A 19,981-nucleotide genomic window follows, 5' to 3' on the forward strand; every position below is an offset into this window, starting at 1 on the left:
AAATTAGAGACATAACAGATAACTGTCTAATAATCTGTTCCAAATATTCAGAAAAAAAATACAGCAGATTTCGCTGCTTTGGTGACAGAGGAACACTCACAATGTACAAATTGACACTGCATCATTTGATATAGAGAGTAAATACTGCCCTCCACTGGACATCACAAGCATTTTATCTTTTTTTTTTTGCTGGACCTCTCACACATTCACACACTAGGCTCTCACCATATTCCCCAAAACGCAGAGAGTCCCACTGCCTCCACTCGACAATAGCGCTGACGGCTCTTACTCCTGCATAGATCAGCAACATTCCCAGAGAAGCATCTAACAAGAAGTTAATGAGGTATCTGGGGGAAAAGAAAATACAACTTTACTGTGCAGTTTAGACAGTCCAAGAGTTGAAGTTCAGGGATAACTGATCTTCACAGTTTCTTTGTGTATTTATGTAGCATGCAGAACAGGGAAATGTCACTCACAGTGAGCAGGGATCTTCTTCCGTGAGGTCTGACAAATAGACATTAGCAAAGTGGATGAACAGCATCCCAATTGCTTGTTTAGAGGTGTCCAGGAACCTGCAGAGACACAGTTAAGTTGCTTTCCATGACACTAAAGTGTAAAACACATGATACCTGAGTACAGACACAGGTTTTTTTGAGCTGGCTCAGCCTCCTTACCATATCCTCCAGGGTCTCCTCTCATGTTTGGGCTCCCTGAAGCGTTTTACTGGGAAGGAAAGAGAACCACAGAGATGGTGTGGTTTTTACTAAACGATCACTCAAACAACCTGCAAGGAGATTTCCTCTGACCTACAGGATAACTCAAAACCTGACCTAATATTACATGCAGTAGGTGTGCAATAACTTATTATTTTCAACTCACTTTTAAGGTACTAGGACACACGATAATGTTTCTTTCAAGATGCTCCCAAGATAACAACACTACAACTACTAAGCAACTTTTACTCTGGGGTGTAAGTGCCTGACTTTAATTATTCTCAGTGTGTAAACAGTACGAAGGATTTTGTGCAAGAATGCTCATCACTGACAGGAGAGGACAAAATTAAGCTATTGCTGTTCTTAACACTCTTGTTTTCTGTCACAACCCAACTACACTGAGACATATTATAGAAACTGTAGTGCACTGTGATGCCTTAGCTGGACAAAAGAATTCAACTTTCTAAATTAAATGGTGTAGTGTTGCCCAAACATTTTCTGTAGGCATGTTATACAGCAAGCTGTGATCTCAGTCTCTGCTCTGACACAAGTGTGACTTCAGACTGAACCCACCCTTTGTGCAGCTGGGTGTGATGTGAATGCAGGCAGAGGCCTACTCCTTCTACTCAGAGAGCTGCCTCACACCAACAAAACAAGAGAAACCTCCAAAATGCTGAACATTCCTCACTGACGTGAGGCTGCTGGGACTCACAAAACAAATGCTTCTCTCATTATGTCATACAGCTGTCTGAATCAAACCCTGATCCTGTTTTGTTTTTGATATTATTACAGTGTATCTAGTGACAAGTGTCAAATGTAGAGGAAGTATATTGCATTACATCCACTGGCAATGACTTCAGCAAGTGAGGTCAGCTGGTGTAGTGTTACAGTGAAACCCCTGCATTTAGTTAGTAGTACATGTATTATCTCTACCTCTGTCCTAAAAGCTGGTGAGATCCCCCAGCTGAGATCAATAGCACATTTGATCAGTCAAGTGGTGCTATTGGATGAAGCCGTGTTACATCAGCAGCTGGTATCAGATATCAGACACACAGCAGACATCTGGTCATACTCACACATCAGTATGCTGAAAGCCATTACAGCCAGAAGACCTTGCAGGAAAATCCCAAACGAGTCCATCAGGGCGCCATTCTCGCACCCCCGGTTATCAGTACCTGGCGTCGGGCTGGAGGGAACCGATGTGTTGGTGAAAGACACCGCAGGCAGCCCTGCTCCTCCTGGACCTACTAGTGCTACCTCTCCGAGCTGGGACTGCATGTTGACACTACTTTCAGCAGCCATGGGACAGAAATGTTGAACAACACTAATTTTAATGAAGCCAAAGGCAGTAGCTCCTCACACACAGACCTAGTCCGCCCCGATAGTTGTAGGTCAGCTAATCGATATGATAAGCAGGACCGTCCTCGGTGAAAGATGGTGGCATCCTTTACCTTGATGGCTTGCACTCATTCTCCTGCTTCAGGTATCCACACAGCCATGCTTGGTTTATTATTATAGGTGAATCCTTCGAAACGAGTAGTGTGACTTTACGACACAACCCACACTGACTCGGAGACGCACTTTAAACCCGAGCGCAGCATTAAAAATCAGTAGCTGGGCTGGAAGATCCAGAAAATGTTTACTTGCTAGACTAGGACACTTCTAATCTGAAAGCTAACAGTATCAATACACACGCAGACCAAACATGCGCCCTGTCAAACACACGCACAGTCACAACTTATCTTAAATGTGTTATGCTGGAGAGATCGACTGGCCAGAAGTTCTTTTTCGACGATAAATGTCCAGAGTAAAGGAAGATACAGCGACTGAGATGCTGCTATCACTACCTGCCTAGCTAGCCTCCGAACGAACTACTCACTTCTACAAAGCTAACGCTAAGCTAGCAAACTTTTATTTTGTCTTGGACGCTAAAAACTTAACGTGCACCGACCGCTCGTGACATTTATAAATAAAATAACAGCTCGTTTGCTTTTATAAAACAAGATGAACATGAATATCTGCAGGTCACGGCTCTCGCACATCCAGCTGCTCCCCTGCCCAGCAGTACCCACTCATGTTCTGCTTCTTCTTCTTCTTCTGTGTAATGGCGGATGGCAGCCACCGTTTGAGGTGCATTACCGCCACCTACTCTGCTAGTGCGTGGGGCTGAATTCCCAATTTTCCTGGGATTCCCCCTACCCCAGTGGAAAAAAGAAAAAGACCACACATAAAAATTCTATCTTATTCTTTTTTTTAAATCCGCCTGAATTTATCCCCCCCAACGCTGAGAACATTTGTAAGATTCAGCACCCATACTGCTGCTTCTTTAATAATTTTTGCATACTTGACAGAACTGAATAACATGTTCTGCTGATTCTTCCCCTGAACCACATTCACATAACCCTGTTGAATGTTTATCTATAAAATGCATTGTTTTATGTAATCCTGTGTGTCCTAATCTCATTCTTTATAACAGTTTGTTCTCTAGTGCTCTTTCCTATTGATTTCACTTCCCCTGCTTTCTGCTTTTTATATTGATGGCAGCCTTATACTTATGGGTTTCCTTGCCTATACCCTCTTCTGTTATTAGAAGCATGTATTTCTAATACATTTCTTCTGCAGATGTTGCAACCCTCCCTCCAGAACTGAGCACTGGGTCTTTCTCTCTCCAGATTTCTCTCATTTCCTTCTTTACTTTTCTCACCACTTTCCTTATTTACTGTGCTATTTTATATTCAATCGGTCTCTGGGTGTAGTGTTTTTTTCAGTTCCTTTTGAAGCTTTGTTCCTCTTCCTAATTGTTTCCTTACATTCTTGTGTCCACTGTTTAATATCCCTTTACTTTTAGGTATTGAAATATTTGCTGCATTTATCACAATGTCTGTGAACTCTCCTCCCACTCTCTATAGATCCTGACTGAGGTCTATAATCCTACTATCATTGTTGTGCAGGTAACTGAACTAAATATCTAAATATCCATCCCTGTTCTTTTTCTACTCTCCGTGTGCCCCTATCTACATATTTTTACAAAACAATTGGGTAGTGATCACTTCCAAAGTTACACACACACATAGCCTAATCTTGTCAAATCTAAAGGTGAGGTCCTATGTGTGCACATCTATCCCTGTCCCTCTCCCATCATTGAGACATAACAAATTATTATCTTCCAACACCTGCATTTAAATCCCCACACCATAACCTACACTTTTTTGGCCTGTCCTTGTAATTGATTCATCTCTAATTGTTCAAATTCATAATCGTATACATTTTCCCTTTAGATCATACTCCCACTACTATGCCTCTCCTCTCCCTTTATGAATGTCCCTGAATGGCAGCTCCTCCATGATAAATGTAGCCCATCCTCCACATGCTCCTTCCACTCTGTCACATCTAATTATCATATAAGATTAAGAAAAGCTTTCTTTGTCCCACAATGGGGAAATTAAACTCACAATTCTAAAGTCTCTTCCTGTGTAAGATCATAAACATTTAAGTGACTTGCAGCTGCTTTAACTATATTTTGTATTCTTTCTGTTTTTTAATTGGTTTGTAGCATTTATGACTTCTGCAATGGTTGTTTATTTTTTTCCATTTATTCCCCACTTGTGTTGACAGACACTGTATCCTTGCGTAGCCACAAAGTGCATGCTCGGAAATGTGAAGGACAGACAAGAGTCGCGCTCACTGTGTTTATTGCAGCGTTCTTTTTAAATAGAGTTAACCTTCAAACAAATAGGAAAAGTCTGTGCCATTACTTTGAGAACAGAAGAAACTACAATCAAATTAGTAAAGAGAGAATCCACTGAGGTTTTCCACACAAATCAATCATCGTACAGCAAATCACCACATAAACTGGTAAACAGAGACAAATGATTTACAAAAGCATCATATGAACATGGCTTCAAACTTACAATTTATAATGAACTATTAAAATGACTAATATAAAATGGCTCAGATTATAACCTGTAGCTGAGTTTGTTGTTAATCATACTCCATATCTTAAGGTTTAGGGACATTTGGGCATTTACACAAAAATGCAGAAAGTTAATAACTCAATATATTTTTTTTCTTTGAAATCACCCTGTTGCACTACAAGATATTTGATTATGTACATTATATACAAACATGCACTGTCATAATTGCTTACCACTATACAGTACATGGTTTTTCTTGTGCTTGCATTACAGAATCCCTCCACTGTAAACTGCTCCTGCCTACATAGACGCTTCAACAAGAAGGCAATTTGGTCTCAAGGTTCTGGTAACAATAAAGCATGTTGCTTAACATCTGCAAATGATCTTGATATTCATGTTGGAATTTCACATCAAAATATATTACCTGTTAAATATTATTTCTGGTATTTGTCTTGGTTTTCGAAGCAATTACAAATGTATTGAATTATCTGATGGACCATCATATCTCTTTGAAAAACAAACATTTCTATTAAAACTTAAACCTGCCAGACAAAGGATCCAAAGAGCTTCTATGCAGTGTTGTGGCTTGTATGATTCAGTGATGTTACCTTTAACGACAGCAAGAGAGACTGGAGTTTATCAATGGACAGATTAGCAGCTCAGTGCCTCTTGCTCAAGGAATCAAATAAGGAAACTCTAAGGCACTTAGAAGACACAAATACTTTAAAAAGCTTTAAGTAAAAAAAAAAGGTAAGAAGCCAGCCTCTTCAAACCTTGAAAGCATGTCTGTTAATGATTTTACATGTTGAACTTCATAAAGGCATGTACATTTATTTATTATTATTTACACTTTGTGTCATCAAAGTGTCTTGAATTCCTCCATTTTTATTTTCTCACAGAGCACCTGAGCTGTTATTTTTTCTCTTCTTTGCTTTTGTTCCTTCAAGGATCAGGAAATGGTTCTTCTTCTAACTTATGTCCATGCTTGTCCAACAGGATGGTATATGCAGGGGTATATGCAGGATTCTGAAGGATATCCAGTGTTGGAAAAGTAAAAAAAATGAAAATAAAAGATTGTTTTTCACAGGATTAATAATCTGAACTGAATGCAGTCACGTCCCAAGTTCCTTTCCTGTCAGCTACGTAGCAAACTGTTGATAAAAAGCCAGCTTGACCCTCTCGATGTGGTGGCAAAGCTTGATGGCCGGCCCCAGCTTTAGGTCCATGCACTCTTGTACTGTTGGGAGGTTTAGCAGCAGCAGTGCCTGTCCGTCAATCTCCTACAAAGACATAAATTAACAGAGATGATGTTTCTATGTATATGCTGTGTATACATTTCTGACAGTTGATACAATCGTTCTTATAAAAATAGAACAGAGTGGGCTCTCATCCGGAGTCAGTATTCCATACCTGATCCAAGAAAATCCTTGCGAGGGGTGCACAGTCAGTAGTCCTTATGAAGCGAACCACATCAGTAACACTCCACTCCAGGGGGCTGGTGTCCAGACACAACTTCTGAGGGGGCTCAGCCTTTGACATCTATGGACACACAGATAGGGTGAGTCAGACACAGACGGCAAAATGGAAAGAGCGCACAGCTCATTTTAACCCAAACAAGTGCTGAGATCAGATTTTCAGTCACGTTGATCTGCTCAGAAGCTGTTTCAGAAGAGTAAAATGTCAGAGTAAAGCAGCACACTGGGAGTACAAGTTTTCTTGAAACACCTTTTTAAAACATTCAGTCCTGTTGGTATATTATTAGGGATCCAAGTAAGAGTCGTTATGGCAATGGATGAACTCATGTTTTGTGACAGTAGTTCAATACACTTTCATTAAAGTATGTATTGTCCTCAGCTGCTCAATTACTGTACATCTCACACACATAATCTAATTAATTTATTTGAGCCTTTTCATTTACCTTTGGTGAAGGAGGGCGGTTCTCATCATCAGAGAAGGAGGGGGAGCGGGGTTTCCGGCGTCTGCGTGTGGGCCTGGGTGTTGCAGGAGGGGAAGGAGATGGTGTGGTGGGTTGAGATTTCCCAACTGACTGTTCGGAATCATCCTGCAGATCATCCTGCATCTCAGAGCCCGAGTCTTCACTCAGGGAATCATTTTCATCTAAATCTTCTTCTTCTCCACTGCCCTGTGAGTCAAAGGGGAGTCAATTACTGCAGACTGAAGTGTCATGTAATATAATAATGGAGAGCTACAGCTCAAGAATGAGAGAGCTGCAAGAATGAATCCTAAAACCTGGAAAGGATTTAGCATTTTTGTATTTTTGGGTTCCATTAAATTGGTCTTTGGTTAGCCTGAAATAAGGTTTGTGGTTTATGTAAGCTTAAGAAATTCTAGGACATAAATATATATGTGTAACATATCATATATATCATCATCATGCTATGCTTTTACTCATGCAAACATTAAGTTTTTTATTTCATAAAAGGTGTCCTGAACTAATTTCTGGAATAGCCCAAACACCTGCGAAAAAAAAATATATTATGTGTGTGTCAGTCACCTGTGGAGACCCTGCAGGTGTGTTGTCGACAGAGGCTGAAGAGCGTCTCTTCTTATGGACAAACAGCTGCTTTCTCCTCTTCCTCCTTCGTCCTCTTCTCTTCACTCCACCTTCCAGATTAGAATGGCCTCCAGGTGGACGACCGACACGTTTACTCTTCTTCTTACCATAGTAATATGCTGGTGAAAAGACAACAATACTTTGATCTTCTGGAATGAATATTGATGAGTTCATAGGAACGCTAATGATACGACCACTGATGTGAAAATTCAATTCAATTCAGTTTTATTTATATAGCGCATTTTACAATCAGAAATTGTCTCAAAGCGCTTAAAAGAAGAATGTTAAAACGCATTTGTCTGTTGCTATTAAATTGCATCAGTTTCTTAACCCCAACCCTGTGATGCAGCTGAAGTAAGTATATCAACAAATCTGTAAGTGCCAAAAATACATTTCTGATTAAGATGAAAGACGCAAATAACACACATGACACATTTCCTGCAAACAATGCTGGCTTGTTCAATGCCAGCCAAAGGTTACACTAATTAGCAAAATTATGAATCTCCATCACCACACGTCATACAATATTTGTATTCAAAGGGAGTGCTTATGTACGTGCTAATTACTTCTATTCATGAGCTACACATAGAAAAAGAACTGTAGGTGTCTGGAAAAAGAAGGTTCTTTTTGCACTAGATGAGAATTTTCAATAATCTTTAGAATTAAGGCCAGAATTGACCATGAATAAAGATTTATTATCCACAAAAATTAATATTACATGTTATGTTCACTGCAGCAAACTTTGAAATTTTATGAGATGAATTTAGTAATTCTGTAAACCACCTACTGTATTTGGTCTTGGTGAGGACAGAGCAGTTCTCTGAGCAGCGCTCTAAAACCATGCGAGGTCCAAAAAGGTTCGGGCAGCACTCTAACTTGATGCAGGTTTTCCTGCAGAAGTCAGCCACGCGGTCTGCAGTGCGGACAATTTCCACAGTGGCTCGGTAACTCTTTCCCTTGTACCTGATATTTTAAGAAACACATACACATACATATATAAAACAGTGAATGAGCTGTGATAAATCTTTCATGCAATGCTAGATTGGAAGAAACAGTAATTTAAAAAAAAAAAGGCATGAATGTACCTGACTCTGCCTATTCACCTAAACTGCAATTATGTCAATGTGTGATCATACAAGGCTGCGTCGACCAGCAAGGTCTCTCTCTTAAAAGTAACCCAGGTGCTGTCGACTAAATCACTGCCTCAGTGAAGTGCTGGGGGCCTGTGTGCAGATATCCATTTCAAATTGTGTTTTAAGTAGGTTTTTTAATCCAGGATGTGTCCTCAAATAGGCCAGCTGTGAACACTTGTGCTGTTCCTGCAGGTTTTCTAACGAGTGGAGTATTTTGAGCAGAGGATTAAATGGTGGTTCTCCTTACTTGGCTTTGAGAGTCTCTCCATGGCCTTGCCAGCGGCTCTCCTGGTCCAGCTGCAGCTCTCTCAGCACGCGGCTGGGTTTATATGCCGAGTTTATCAGCAGAGTCAATACCTGGATACAAGGCATGAAAAAAAAAAATCACAACACCTATAGGTTATCTTCAAGCTGAAGGATTAGGTGTTTCATTCTTTTAATAGTGATGTCTGGCATGGTTTTTAAAGGTCTATAATTGCTTTTGAGACATGATTATCTTCATTATACATAAAAGTTGATCATGATTTATAACAGCAATTACTGGTGTTTTACACTTTACAGAATGAGGATTTAGATTTAAATCCACAAATAGCTCTGTTATGTTCCGACATTGTGCGTCTATCAAACCTATTTGTCAGTAGAATAGTATTTCTTGTGCCTGCTGTTGTCAAGGTTTCTTGTTATTTTTGGTTTACTATTAAATCTTTTTTCTGTTAGTGATGTTTTTTTATCTCTGCTTTAAGTTCCTATGTGGTCAGTAAGCAACACCTTTGGAATAGAGGATAATGAAACAATTCTACACACAAGCTAGTGTAGAAGTGCTGTGTTTGTGCTTTGTATGATACTGTTTAAAACATTCAGCATTTTGGCTTTGCATGCTAGTTTGCAAATGATGATGTCATATTAAGAGCTAATGTTTTCATCCTCTAGGTAGCATAAAGGACATTTTGCAGGCAAAATGTGTTTAGATGGTGTAATATGGTGCAATATTTTAAAAAATAATAAATATGCAACTGAATCTATCAGCATAAACCTTCATGTTCAAAGAATGTTTTATTCATACAGTAAACAGCTTGAAGAGACTTCTCACCTCTTTTAGCACAAGGACACAGTTGCCAGGGCCAATAAACTGAGGCAGCTCAGCGATGCGTCCCTTGTTAAGATAAGGCCCCGAGAAACAGCGGTGGTTGAAGTAGATCTTGGGACAGCAGTACTTCCCGTTTCCCTGTCCTGCACATGTTCACAAAGTGAGACCCAGGCGATGGAACAATGACAGAATGCACACACTGGAAACACATACATGTTCCTAAGCCCTGTGACATGCTCACCTGACTCAGACTGGTTTGCCATCTGCTGCTTCACAGTGTCAGGTGATGTGGACTTGGGTGGAGTTCTGCTGTAAAGTGGTGAAAATTGAATCCAATGTTAAAAGGCTGCTTCATTTAATCCACTTAAGCAATAAACCAATCAATGTCCTGCTTCTCTTTCTCCTCTTATACTCACTGTTTTTCTGGCTGCACCACAGCAATCTTCCTTTCTTTCTCAACTGAAAAAGGAGGGAGTAATGTCACTCTCTTATATTTTACCACTTACTGTGTGGTCAGTCTTAAATAAAGACTGTATTATGTTTGTCAGTGCTGGCAGCTAACTGGGTAAAAGAGTGACGACACATGTTGTGTACCTGAAGGTTTGATGGGGTAGACAAGTGGATAGCCGTTTGTCTCACACCAGCTGACGGGGAAGATGTCGAGGGAGTCAACGTGAACTATTAGCTCAGGCATGGGCTGCTTCAGACCTGTTACGACATACACAAATCTGTTATTCACAATAGTGAGTTTTCAATAATCAAATCATATTTTATCTACTATATGTGGAACAGTACCAGTTACTTCAGAAGACATCATTCTCATTTAATTATGATAATTGTCTTTCTGTCTTATATATTTTAGGTAATAAAACTATTAATTTAAGATCCTCACTTTTGTTTTGAGTTTCTGTTGTGATATACACAAAAAGAAACCCCATTATTATTATTCTTCATAATCTCTGCACCCTTCCAGATTTCAAAATGATGGCACATCACATTATGCTATTGTAGCTATGGAAGCAGCAATGCACTGGATGTGAAATACTGTGAGGCATGCTCAACAGACATTGACTATTCCTGAGCAAGAACTGGAGGTGAGATATTTGCAGTTTTAATATTTACTGTTGCTTGGCAACACTGGTCTCTCTTTGCTTATTGTGAAAGTCCTGATGTTATCCAAATCATTCAGTTTAACTCCCAAATCTCAAACAGGTTTGATACTGAAATGGTGGCTGCAAAATGTCTGGAAAGTTTAAGATTGGAATCTGTAAACCCTTCACACCAGATCAGACCAGATTCTCTTCAGTCTGTCAGGAGCGGAGGAGAAAGTGCATCAAAACACCTTGGACTGTATTGACTCAGAGAGCTGTTAACTTTTGTTAAGCTTTATAGCAAGGGGTCTTTAAAGGGACAGTTCATCCTTAAACATTCCCCCGACTGATATTTATCCATCTCCATTGTTTTGACGTGACGACTGTGTCTAATGCCAATATATGTAAAGCATTTGCCCCTGGGATTAATAAAGTATTTCTGATTCTGATAGAACTGCACAAAAGTCACACTATAAAATTAACCCTTTATTGGAGTAAGCGCATGTTTTCAGTACCAGCATCTCACCTTCCAGGCTGAGCCAAACGTAGTGCCCTTTGACCTTGGCAACTGTTGCCACGTGAATGTTCTCAGGTGACAGTGGGTTGACAGCCTCTAGTTTCATACCCTCTTTGAAGCTGTGGTCACACTGCTCCTGGCAGGTAAACAGAAAGTGGACAGTGTGAAATCTGTCAGTCACAAGGGTGACATCTCATGTCCTGCATTTAGTTATGTCACTGTGGAAACATGCTGACAAATAACACACTCACATGTCTGCTATAGAACAACTATATGATACTGAATGATCTGTGTTCATCTTTTGATTTCCAACATTAGACTGGAGCTCTGGGCTCTTGCTACAACACATACCCACCTTTATTTTTTAGCTGTTAACACATAAAGTGGGCATGAGACTGATGCACTTTTTGAATGTCTACAGTTTTTGGTAGAATACTGTTGATTTCAGGCCGTCTTTTTTAAAGTAATTCCAGCAAATGGAATTAAATTGTATTTCAGTACAAAAATGTCTTTAGTAGTCTGATATCCTGCATGGAGAAAGACTCGGGTAACATTAGCTTTGACAGGGTGCAGATGGTTTGTACTGTAAAAAAAAAAATCATTCAGGTAGGTCACTGCATTATAACAAACATCTCATGCCACATGTACTCATTATTTTGTTGGTTAGTGATGGAGGCTTTTTATGTGACTTACAGTTGGGAAGCAATGCTGAGGAGCAGCCTCGACCTCACACTTCTTCAGATAATCTGCCCAGTCAAAGTCTGGACCCTGGTATCCTGTACATGATGAAACAAATATAAAGAAAGACATGTAGGATCTAATCACAGCATTCTGATACCAAGTCGTTATAAAGGGGTGTGAAACAGAACTAACCTGGTGGAGGGCTGAGGGGGAGCCCATTCTTGAGACTCCACTGAGCAGGGAAGATCCCCGGACTGTCTCTGTGACACAGGAAGGACCGCCCGCCACCCTCTGACTCCTCAATGCCACAGAGGTCATCCATTGTCACCAGGAAGTACTGCTCATTAAACACCTATCAAATACAGCAGGTAAATCCAGGACATCCAAACACAGTCAAATGACAGCTGTAAAGTTTTCCACATCTGGTTTGTTTCTGTAAAGCTGATAGACTTCAAAGATTCCATTTTATCCATGTTCGAGTATGTGAGGTGATCATTTTTAGCAACTTGAAAATAGAAAACATTAACAACTAAAGCAAATAAACAGCAAATGGCAGAAAAAACATTACAGCACAGGAGAAAGTAAACTGATAGGAAAGTCCGTTACCTTGGTGACAGTGGCAGGCCTGATGGAAATAGGAGCAGCGGGGTCAACAGCCTCCAGTTTCATGCCTTCCTTGAAGCAATGAGCAGGAATGGCAGGCTGATCCTGAGACAAATAAACATATACATGTTAGAAATGTTTCAGACCCAAGTATGGAGGAGCTTAATGCATAATTATCTAATCTTAACTGGAGAACAAACACAGAAACTTTGAGGTCAGGCAGAACAAATAAGAGCAGTGTTGACAGTACCTTAGTGAACTCTGCAGTCAGAGCTTCATCCTGAGGCAGGTCGCCGATTCTCTGTCTCACCTCCTCCCACTCCTCTTCAGTCCGCAGTGATAACAAGTCTGAAAAAAAAACACATAAATCAGATTTCATATTGACGAATGTCATTGATGACCATTGTTTGATAATCAAGGAGATATTATCTTATTTGATTCTGACATACAGTTGTGTATGTGTGTGCTTGTTGTTTGGACTAGACCTCCACAAAGTTCGACACAGTTAATCACAGGACACTCAGTTCCAGGCTTGCTTATAGACAAGGTAATGTGCACAATTAAGACCAAACCTAAATCATTACCTCTCACTAACTCTAAAACAATATTTGTCTATATTGCTATTTTATTAAAAGATAAAATGAAACAATTCTTTGTTTTACTGCGCTCTACACTCCGTTAATAACTTCCACAAGGGCTGTATCCAGGTAGAAAAGCATGGTATTAAATATCAATAAGGCCCTCACTGTACCAGAAGGTAGATCAGTTGTGTCAAGACAGGGCCATGACCACAGGTGATTCTTTCTTGCATATAATTCTATTAGCAGATTTTATTCCAACAAACAATGATCTATTTAATCCTACATAGAAAGTTAATTTCAAGGTCTGGTAGGGTAGCATCTAAAGTTACATTTATCAGTAGAGATTCAGATCATTTAGAAACATGTAGATATTCATGATTTTTCTTTTACTACATAACTGAATATACAATCTAAACTGTATTTCATGCCTGTTTTGGCAATAACCCTAGACTGTTAAAAATCAATTTTATTTTCTTCCTTTTTCTTCTAAATATAAAACCTGACCAGCGTCAGTGGAGCTGACCTGAGGGAGGCCTGAGGGTGCAGCCATGCTCTTTGGCCCAGCCAGGTGGGTGTAGGCGTGGGTGGAGATAAAAGAGCCAGAGGGTCGCGGGTGTGTCTGGGAGGCCCTCGGTGCCTACCAGGCGCAGCTTAAGCCTTCCTCCAACGTTCTCCTCCACCTCAGCAGCCCAGGCCAGCCCCAGGTCAACGTTGTCCTGGAGCTCCACATAGCAGCCTGCACACAGAAGCTCCACTGGGTCTCTTCCACGTTGGGGCTGGAGGAAAGAGCAGGGTGGTAAATGAGAAGTGGAGAGCACACACGCGCGCACACACACACACACACACACACACACACACACACACACACACACACACACACACACACACACACACACACACACACACACACACACACACACACACACACACTTACACAAACACAAACGAACACACGCCTAGGCAAGGAGAGGAATTTGTACTGGAGAGAATGTGCTGCATGACTAAGTGGCAGAACTGAAGCACAGCGACTGAAAGCTAACTAATGGCTCTGAAGAATTTCACAGGCTGCTCCAACAGTGACGCTGCTCTCAGCAACACAGGCTTGGTGGTGTAAACAAATGCTCCAGGATTTTGTCCAGGATATGGATGCTATACGTAACATATATTATACTTCATATGTTAATAGATATGACCTATGTTTTTCTTATGTACGGTAACTTGTATTTACTGAGCATAGAGGGCAAAATCTGAATTTATTGTGTCACCAGTTTCATTCATTCACATGTTTTTTTATAGTCAACATAGTCAAATCTGTGCTAGTAGAAAGGACCCTCCTTGGCATGGACAGTGAGAGACAAAAGTTAACACCTCCTCACTATGCCCCATCCCCCCACCCTCCACCACTACCACCTTACCAATTCCAGGAGGTTGGCAGGCACGCTGCACTCCTCAGCCAAGGCCTTTTCCAACAGAGCTTCCCAGTCCTGATGTTTCTCACGCACACCTGAGGTAGATGTTTCACACAGTTTAGGTTATTAACCAGACAACCAGGTGGTCTCTAGGATCACACATATTTCATTCTAATGTTTTCCAGTTAGTTCCATTTATTCAGCTATGACACTAATCTATAATAATAAGAAAGAAATGGTAAAGATACTATTGATACAATACTATGAACATGTGTCTTTTAGTTTCTTAAACGGAAAAAAGTCTTTAAGCTGTGTTAGCATTTTTTTCCATATTTTTTTCTTTTCTTTTCATAAAATGAAATCCATTCATAGATCACCAGAGGAATCACAGGAGAAACCTATGAGTTTTTCCTGCAGGCAACTATGGCAGCAGCATATCAAGACTACATAAATATTCATTACTCTGCTGAACAAAGTGCAATTATTTAGCTGAGTTCGACCATTAAATTACATTTAGAAAATGCACACAGTACTAGAAAAAACACATCTACTGCAGAGCCTGTCCACAAACAACCCAATGGAAAAAGACAAAAAAATGGACCAAAAGTGACAAAAATAGCTGACAGAATATCATTTACGAAATACAAATGTTAATATTTGGATATTTTTTAGATATATTCATTGTACACCAGTCATCATCCCAGCTGCCTCACCCTCTGGGGGCCTCATGCTCTTTCCATGCTGCCGGCTCCAACCCAAAGGGTGGAGGTCCGCCGTCATGATGTCACACCAGAAGTCGGCACGACGGTCATCCTGGTACCCCTCATATCGAAGCAGCAGCAGCTGGCCACATGTGGTGATGATGTTGGCCACCCAGAAACAGTTGTCAGTCTCTGAGCGCACACACACCTCCAGCTTCATGCCAGGCTTCAGCCCCGTCTGCAGGCCCTGATCCACCTGAGACAGGCAGAGAAAAGCAGAGATAGAGATCAGTAACTGTTCTATTATGAGTGCATGCTGATAAAGCTGTTTATCAATTGATTGACAGATTAGTATGGACTTCCTAGGCTGACAAACTATATTAATCTTAGTTTAGTTTTCCAGACTTAGCAACTTATGTGCACTAGCTGCAAAGTTTGTCAGCACCCACGTGTTTGAAGCTGTGATGGGGCACAGACACAGCTCCAGTCTCCTCCAGGTAATCATCCCAGTTAAAGTCGGGCACATCCTGAGCAAAATCTCCATCTGGAACATGCACAAAAAAACACATTTCTTTTTCTTTTCTGACCTCTTTTCCCGCATTTTATCTCACTCATTTCACACAGAGCAGCTCTTACCAGACTCCAGCATCTCCTGACTCATGCTGGTGCCCCCTCAAGGCCAACACTGGGAGCTCTGAGAGGGAAAAAGAAGAGGAGGATTATTATCCACCAACAGTAAGTGAATACATGTACCGGTAAGTGCTAAAAAAAAATGTAACTGGACTTGTTTGGTGTTTTATCACTTAGTAGACTGATAAACTTCACGGGCAGTGAATTCTAGTCTAAAACAAAAGAGAAGAAAACCTAAAAATGAAGCCATCTGTAGCACATTATTGGTTAATGAAATGATCTCCCAAATTATTACTAAGAGATAAAACAGCCTATTCAGCAGTACAGCAAACAGTGGTCTGCCTGTCTATACTACATCCATCAGCAAACATTAGCTACAGATAACTAAAATCACAACACTAACAAGCCAGCAGGGCCACCTGCACCACTAGGTCAAACTTAATATGACAAAATAAAACAGCTTCTATTTCTCTGCTTCAAGGCCAAAATGAAATGAATTTGCATTTGTTTGATACCTCAGCCATTCTAACATCAAGGGCTGCTTGGTCTTATAATAGAGCAGCCAAATCTTTAGTAAAGTTACAATATTAATATTCAAAGTACTTCTATCTGGTCAGGGACTTACCACCTAAGTAACACACCAGATGGTGTGTGATAAAATATAGGAAACTATGCTAATCCCATCCAGCCTCCACTACTAAAACTCATATGGGCTTTTTTTAAACACTTTTTGTGTTGACTTTTTTTGGGAAGATTCATGCGATGTCTTGACATCAATGTGGACACCCATCAAACTGACACATGAAACTGACCCACGTCATTGTGAAATAAGTTAATGCAACAAGAAATGGTGGTGCATGAATGAGAAAGAGGGGAGTGCTGGGCGTGACGACGCTGGAGAGCGTGCTCTATGGGATGCTGAGGAGAGCTGCTCTGTCACCTCAGCTCCATTCAGCTGCCCTGTCAGGCTCGTCTTTGTCACATTTGACGTCTCTATTAAAACCAGGGATGCCGTAAGAAGGCCCCCCCCAAACCACCGGACTGCCACTGCGACCCCCGAACTCCGCCGGGATCAGCGCCACCTTTCACCCACAACCCTGCCAGAGACTCCTTCTTCTGTCTTTCTACACCTCCCTCTGACACATACACACACCCCAGAGGGCCTCATTGTCACAGGGGTCACACTACTAACACAAGAGAGGAAAAAAAGAGCTACAGACTTAAGAAGCTATATTCTAATATCTGACACTGAGCTTACAAACTCATATTCTAAATGGATTTCATTTCATGTTTTTTCTGCAACAAGATAACACTGAATCTGTCAATAAATAAAACCATGACTGTGAGCACTGTTTCTATTGACAGCAACAGCTATCCCTGTGTAGATTTCCAAATAAATCCAAATTTGCTCTGACGGCATGAGGTGTTGCTTTCTGCACTTCCCTGTGCAGAACAGCGTGGCCTAGGCCTGTACAGGCAGACAGGAAGAAAAGCAACTTCCCCTGTTTCACATACAGTAAGTGGTCTGTGTGGACCACAGCTAGTAGCAGTCTGCCTCAATCTACGCGCACCACCCGAGACTCTGACTAAACCTGAAAGAGACAGGGCCAAATGTGCACACACCCACGCCAACACAAACACACAAACAAGCACTCAAAGACAACTGAGATCCCCACTACATCCTCTTTACAAGCACTTACTGAATCATATTCTCATCAGCACTTAGCGTGCCACTGAACATTTTTATTTTTAAATGCCCCTGATGTCCATTGACTGAAAAGTAAAAAAATCAAGTTTTGATAAAAGAGATTAGCAGTTAAACATGAACTTGCTCTTGAAATCACTTAACCAGGTATTGTATTAGAGCACTGCTAGAAAATGGACTGAAAAACGTGATATAAAATATATCTGGTTATTCATGTCCCTGCATACATTGCCAGAGCTGAAATGTAGAATAACTGCCTGCCTGCCAAACTAAAAAAAGCTTAAGTGTTTACATGCAAAATTGGGTTTCTAAAATCAGGACAGGTTGTGAACATAATACAAAACTGACTGGCTTTAATTTATTATACGCACACATTAAGTGTGACTACGCACACATATTTTAATGCATGAGGTAGTTTTGTTTTTGTGGCTTCTGGCTTCCTTCTTCCCTGAAACACTGGGATGTGGCATTTCACAGACAGCAATGCATCTTTCCTGGAACTATGTCCACTAAACCATAAAAGTGTCACTATTACTATTACTTTTACAGTCAAACCTGTGGCTTATCTCATCTAACAGGGACAATAAGGGTCTGTTGTGAACACCACAAACTTATTTTTAACTGTTTACCTACCACAACACCAAAACTACATGGCTTACAGGTCATATATATAAATAACTGTGTGATTCTTTGAGTGAAATGGCACTTAAAGAAACTGGTAAATAAACTTGAAAGATATAATAATTTTTAAATAACACAATACTGAGCAGGGATCATCAATTTTCTAAGACCGCTGCGTTTTCATAATGGTTGTTGACAACGAACAGCAATGAAAGAAAACCCCCAAATCTAAACCTTCTTGTCGGATGGTTGATCCATCACTTCTGTCCTTAACTTCAAAGCTAACCGGGACGTAAAAATAAAAACGTATACATGAATTTAAAGCAGTTATTTAATTGAATTGCTGGTTCCCATTGCATAGCGGCACGTCAACGGGAGCAGCGCTGGCAGCGGATCACTCAAGTTGCACAATAGGAAGTTAAGGGCCAGAAGAATAATAGGTTGCATCAAGTCAGCGTGGAAGATGACAGCAACTTCATGACAAATGAAACCTGCTGAGCATCTGCTCAGCTTTAAAAAATTTTTTTAAAAAAAAGCAGATCCACGTCAATATCAGTTTGTGTCGCCGGTTTGGTAATATATAGCTACGCTCACAAATCGGATGAGGTCGTGCAACCTTCATTATGTAAGACTTCGACATTATAAATATACTCAAGGGCAAATCACTGGAAATTTCCACACAATCCGTAACTGGTTTAAGATTGCGCTGCTTGTTCAGACTAACCGCAGCGTTCAGAAACAGAGATGGGCCATCAACGCAATGGCTTTGCAGAGAGAGAGAGGGAGAGAGAGAGAGACTACGGCGCCGACGGTCTAACTTTCACAATGAGCAGATCATCACACATACCGATTAAGACAAATATTAATATGCAGCTCGATAAACTGTAATCCCACCCCGCGCGTGTAACGGCCGTGTGGAACTCTTTGGACACATGGTAAAATCGCCTGTGTCCGAGTCAAGTTACTGAACGTCACGGCTTGAGCAATAGAAGCAGGCTGACGAGCAATAAGGGCGCTTACACTCGACCGAACCCGACTCATCTTTTTGAGAGACGGGAAAAAAGACGAATGCGCCACCACAGAACAAAACACCGTTAGGAATTTGTGACAAACAACACAGAGCATGTGAATATTAAGTCGCAAAATTCGCTCCTTACCGCTAAGTAGTTTTTCCAAGTCGCTTTTTAGATGCCGTTCCTCTCCGCCTGCTCGCTCGCAGCAACGTTAACCAGCATGAATAAAAAGCCGGAGCCCCGCCTGCACGTTTCAAAATAAGACTGCCACGGCAGCGAGGCTCACAGCCGTCGTCAGGGCAACAAGCGGGACTTTTTGCGTTGAAGGATTAATCGCAGCACTTCCGGTTTCTCTCTCCCAGCGGCTCGTGAGCTTGACGCACTTCTCGTTCACGACCTCATTCCAATATGGCACAAGCGGCCACTGCGCATGTTCTGCCGCCTATATGCCTCTGAGCCTGGCTGCTACATCACACACTGACTTCCATCTTCACACACACACACACAATAAAATATCACACAACAGAGTCAAAACCAAAATGTGTAGGATGCACAAAAGAAAAGAAAAAGCCCGCTGCTTTCTGGTCGCGGTACAAACAGGGCAGGGCACCGATCAGTCATTGGAGGCTTTTATCCCCAGTGGAGTCTACACTTAGTTAATGGTTGAGCTGGAATTAATTGCACATATAATCGACCCACTTTCGATAAGTGAAGAGATTTTTTTTGTTGTTGCCAAAAAAAAACAGTTTGTTCTGAGATGGATAGATTGTGTTATTGAAGATGACCTCGAGTTGCTTTATTTCCCTTTTGTGTAATATTACTTAAGTAAACAAAATACCCCACGCTGCGCTGTTTAAAGGCTGGACGAGCCACTTATCTGGAGTAAATCACAAATCACATCATCATCATAATGACAGGATAATAAAAAAATCTATCTGTCATTGCTGCTTCCATACTTCTGCTGCTGCACAAGGAGGATGTCAAGCCGGGTTTTTGGAAGAGAGAGG

The 19,981-nt window shown here is 41.0% G+C and overlaps 2 protein-coding genes across 2 annotated transcripts in view; both read right to left on the reverse strand.

Annotated features, from left to right (window-relative positions):
* The window catches only part of stimate (STIM activating enhance), a 28,102-nt gene extending 25,305 nt beyond the window's left edge, over positions 1-2,797 (reverse strand). The window contains exons 1-4 of the mRNA XM_028406518.1: positions 1,790-2,797; positions 675-723; positions 477-572; positions 226-347 (exon numbers count right to left, since the gene is read on the reverse strand). Coding sequence (XP_028262319.1) covers positions 226-347; positions 477-572; positions 675-723; positions 1,790-2,015 — 493 coding nt within the window. The 5' untranslated portion in view covers positions 2,016-2,797. The remainder of the gene's footprint in view (positions 1-225; positions 348-476; positions 573-674; positions 724-1,789) is intronic.
* A 1,591-nt stretch (positions 2,798-4,388) lies between these two features.
* Positions 4,389-19,308, reverse strand: sfmbt1 (Scm like with four mbt domains 1). The gene is made up of 21 exons (XM_028407010.1): positions 19,119-19,308; positions 15,642-15,699; positions 15,455-15,549; positions 15,018-15,261; positions 14,311-14,399; positions 13,419-13,671; positions 12,565-12,662; positions 12,318-12,419; positions 11,904-12,063; positions 11,724-11,806; positions 11,040-11,166; positions 10,017-10,130; positions 9,839-9,881; positions 9,664-9,731; positions 9,426-9,565; positions 8,583-8,692; positions 7,990-8,165; positions 7,143-7,321; positions 6,546-6,770; positions 6,038-6,166; positions 4,389-5,907 (listed from the first exon to the last, which is right to left on the reverse strand). Exons 2-21 carry the CDS (start codon positions 15,664-15,666, stop codon positions 5,767-5,769), a joined length of 2,601 nt encoding a protein of 866 aa, XP_028262811.1. The 5' UTR covers positions 15,667-15,699; positions 19,119-19,308; the 3' UTR covers positions 4,389-5,766.
* Between the last annotated feature and the right edge of the window lie 673 nt (positions 19,309-19,981).

The sequence above is a fragment of the Parambassis ranga genome, chromosome 5 (genome assembly GCF_900634625.1).
Source record: "Parambassis ranga chromosome 5, fParRan2.1, whole genome shotgun sequence".
Classification (NCBI taxonomy): domain Eukaryota; kingdom Metazoa; phylum Chordata; class Actinopteri; family Ambassidae; genus Parambassis; species Parambassis ranga.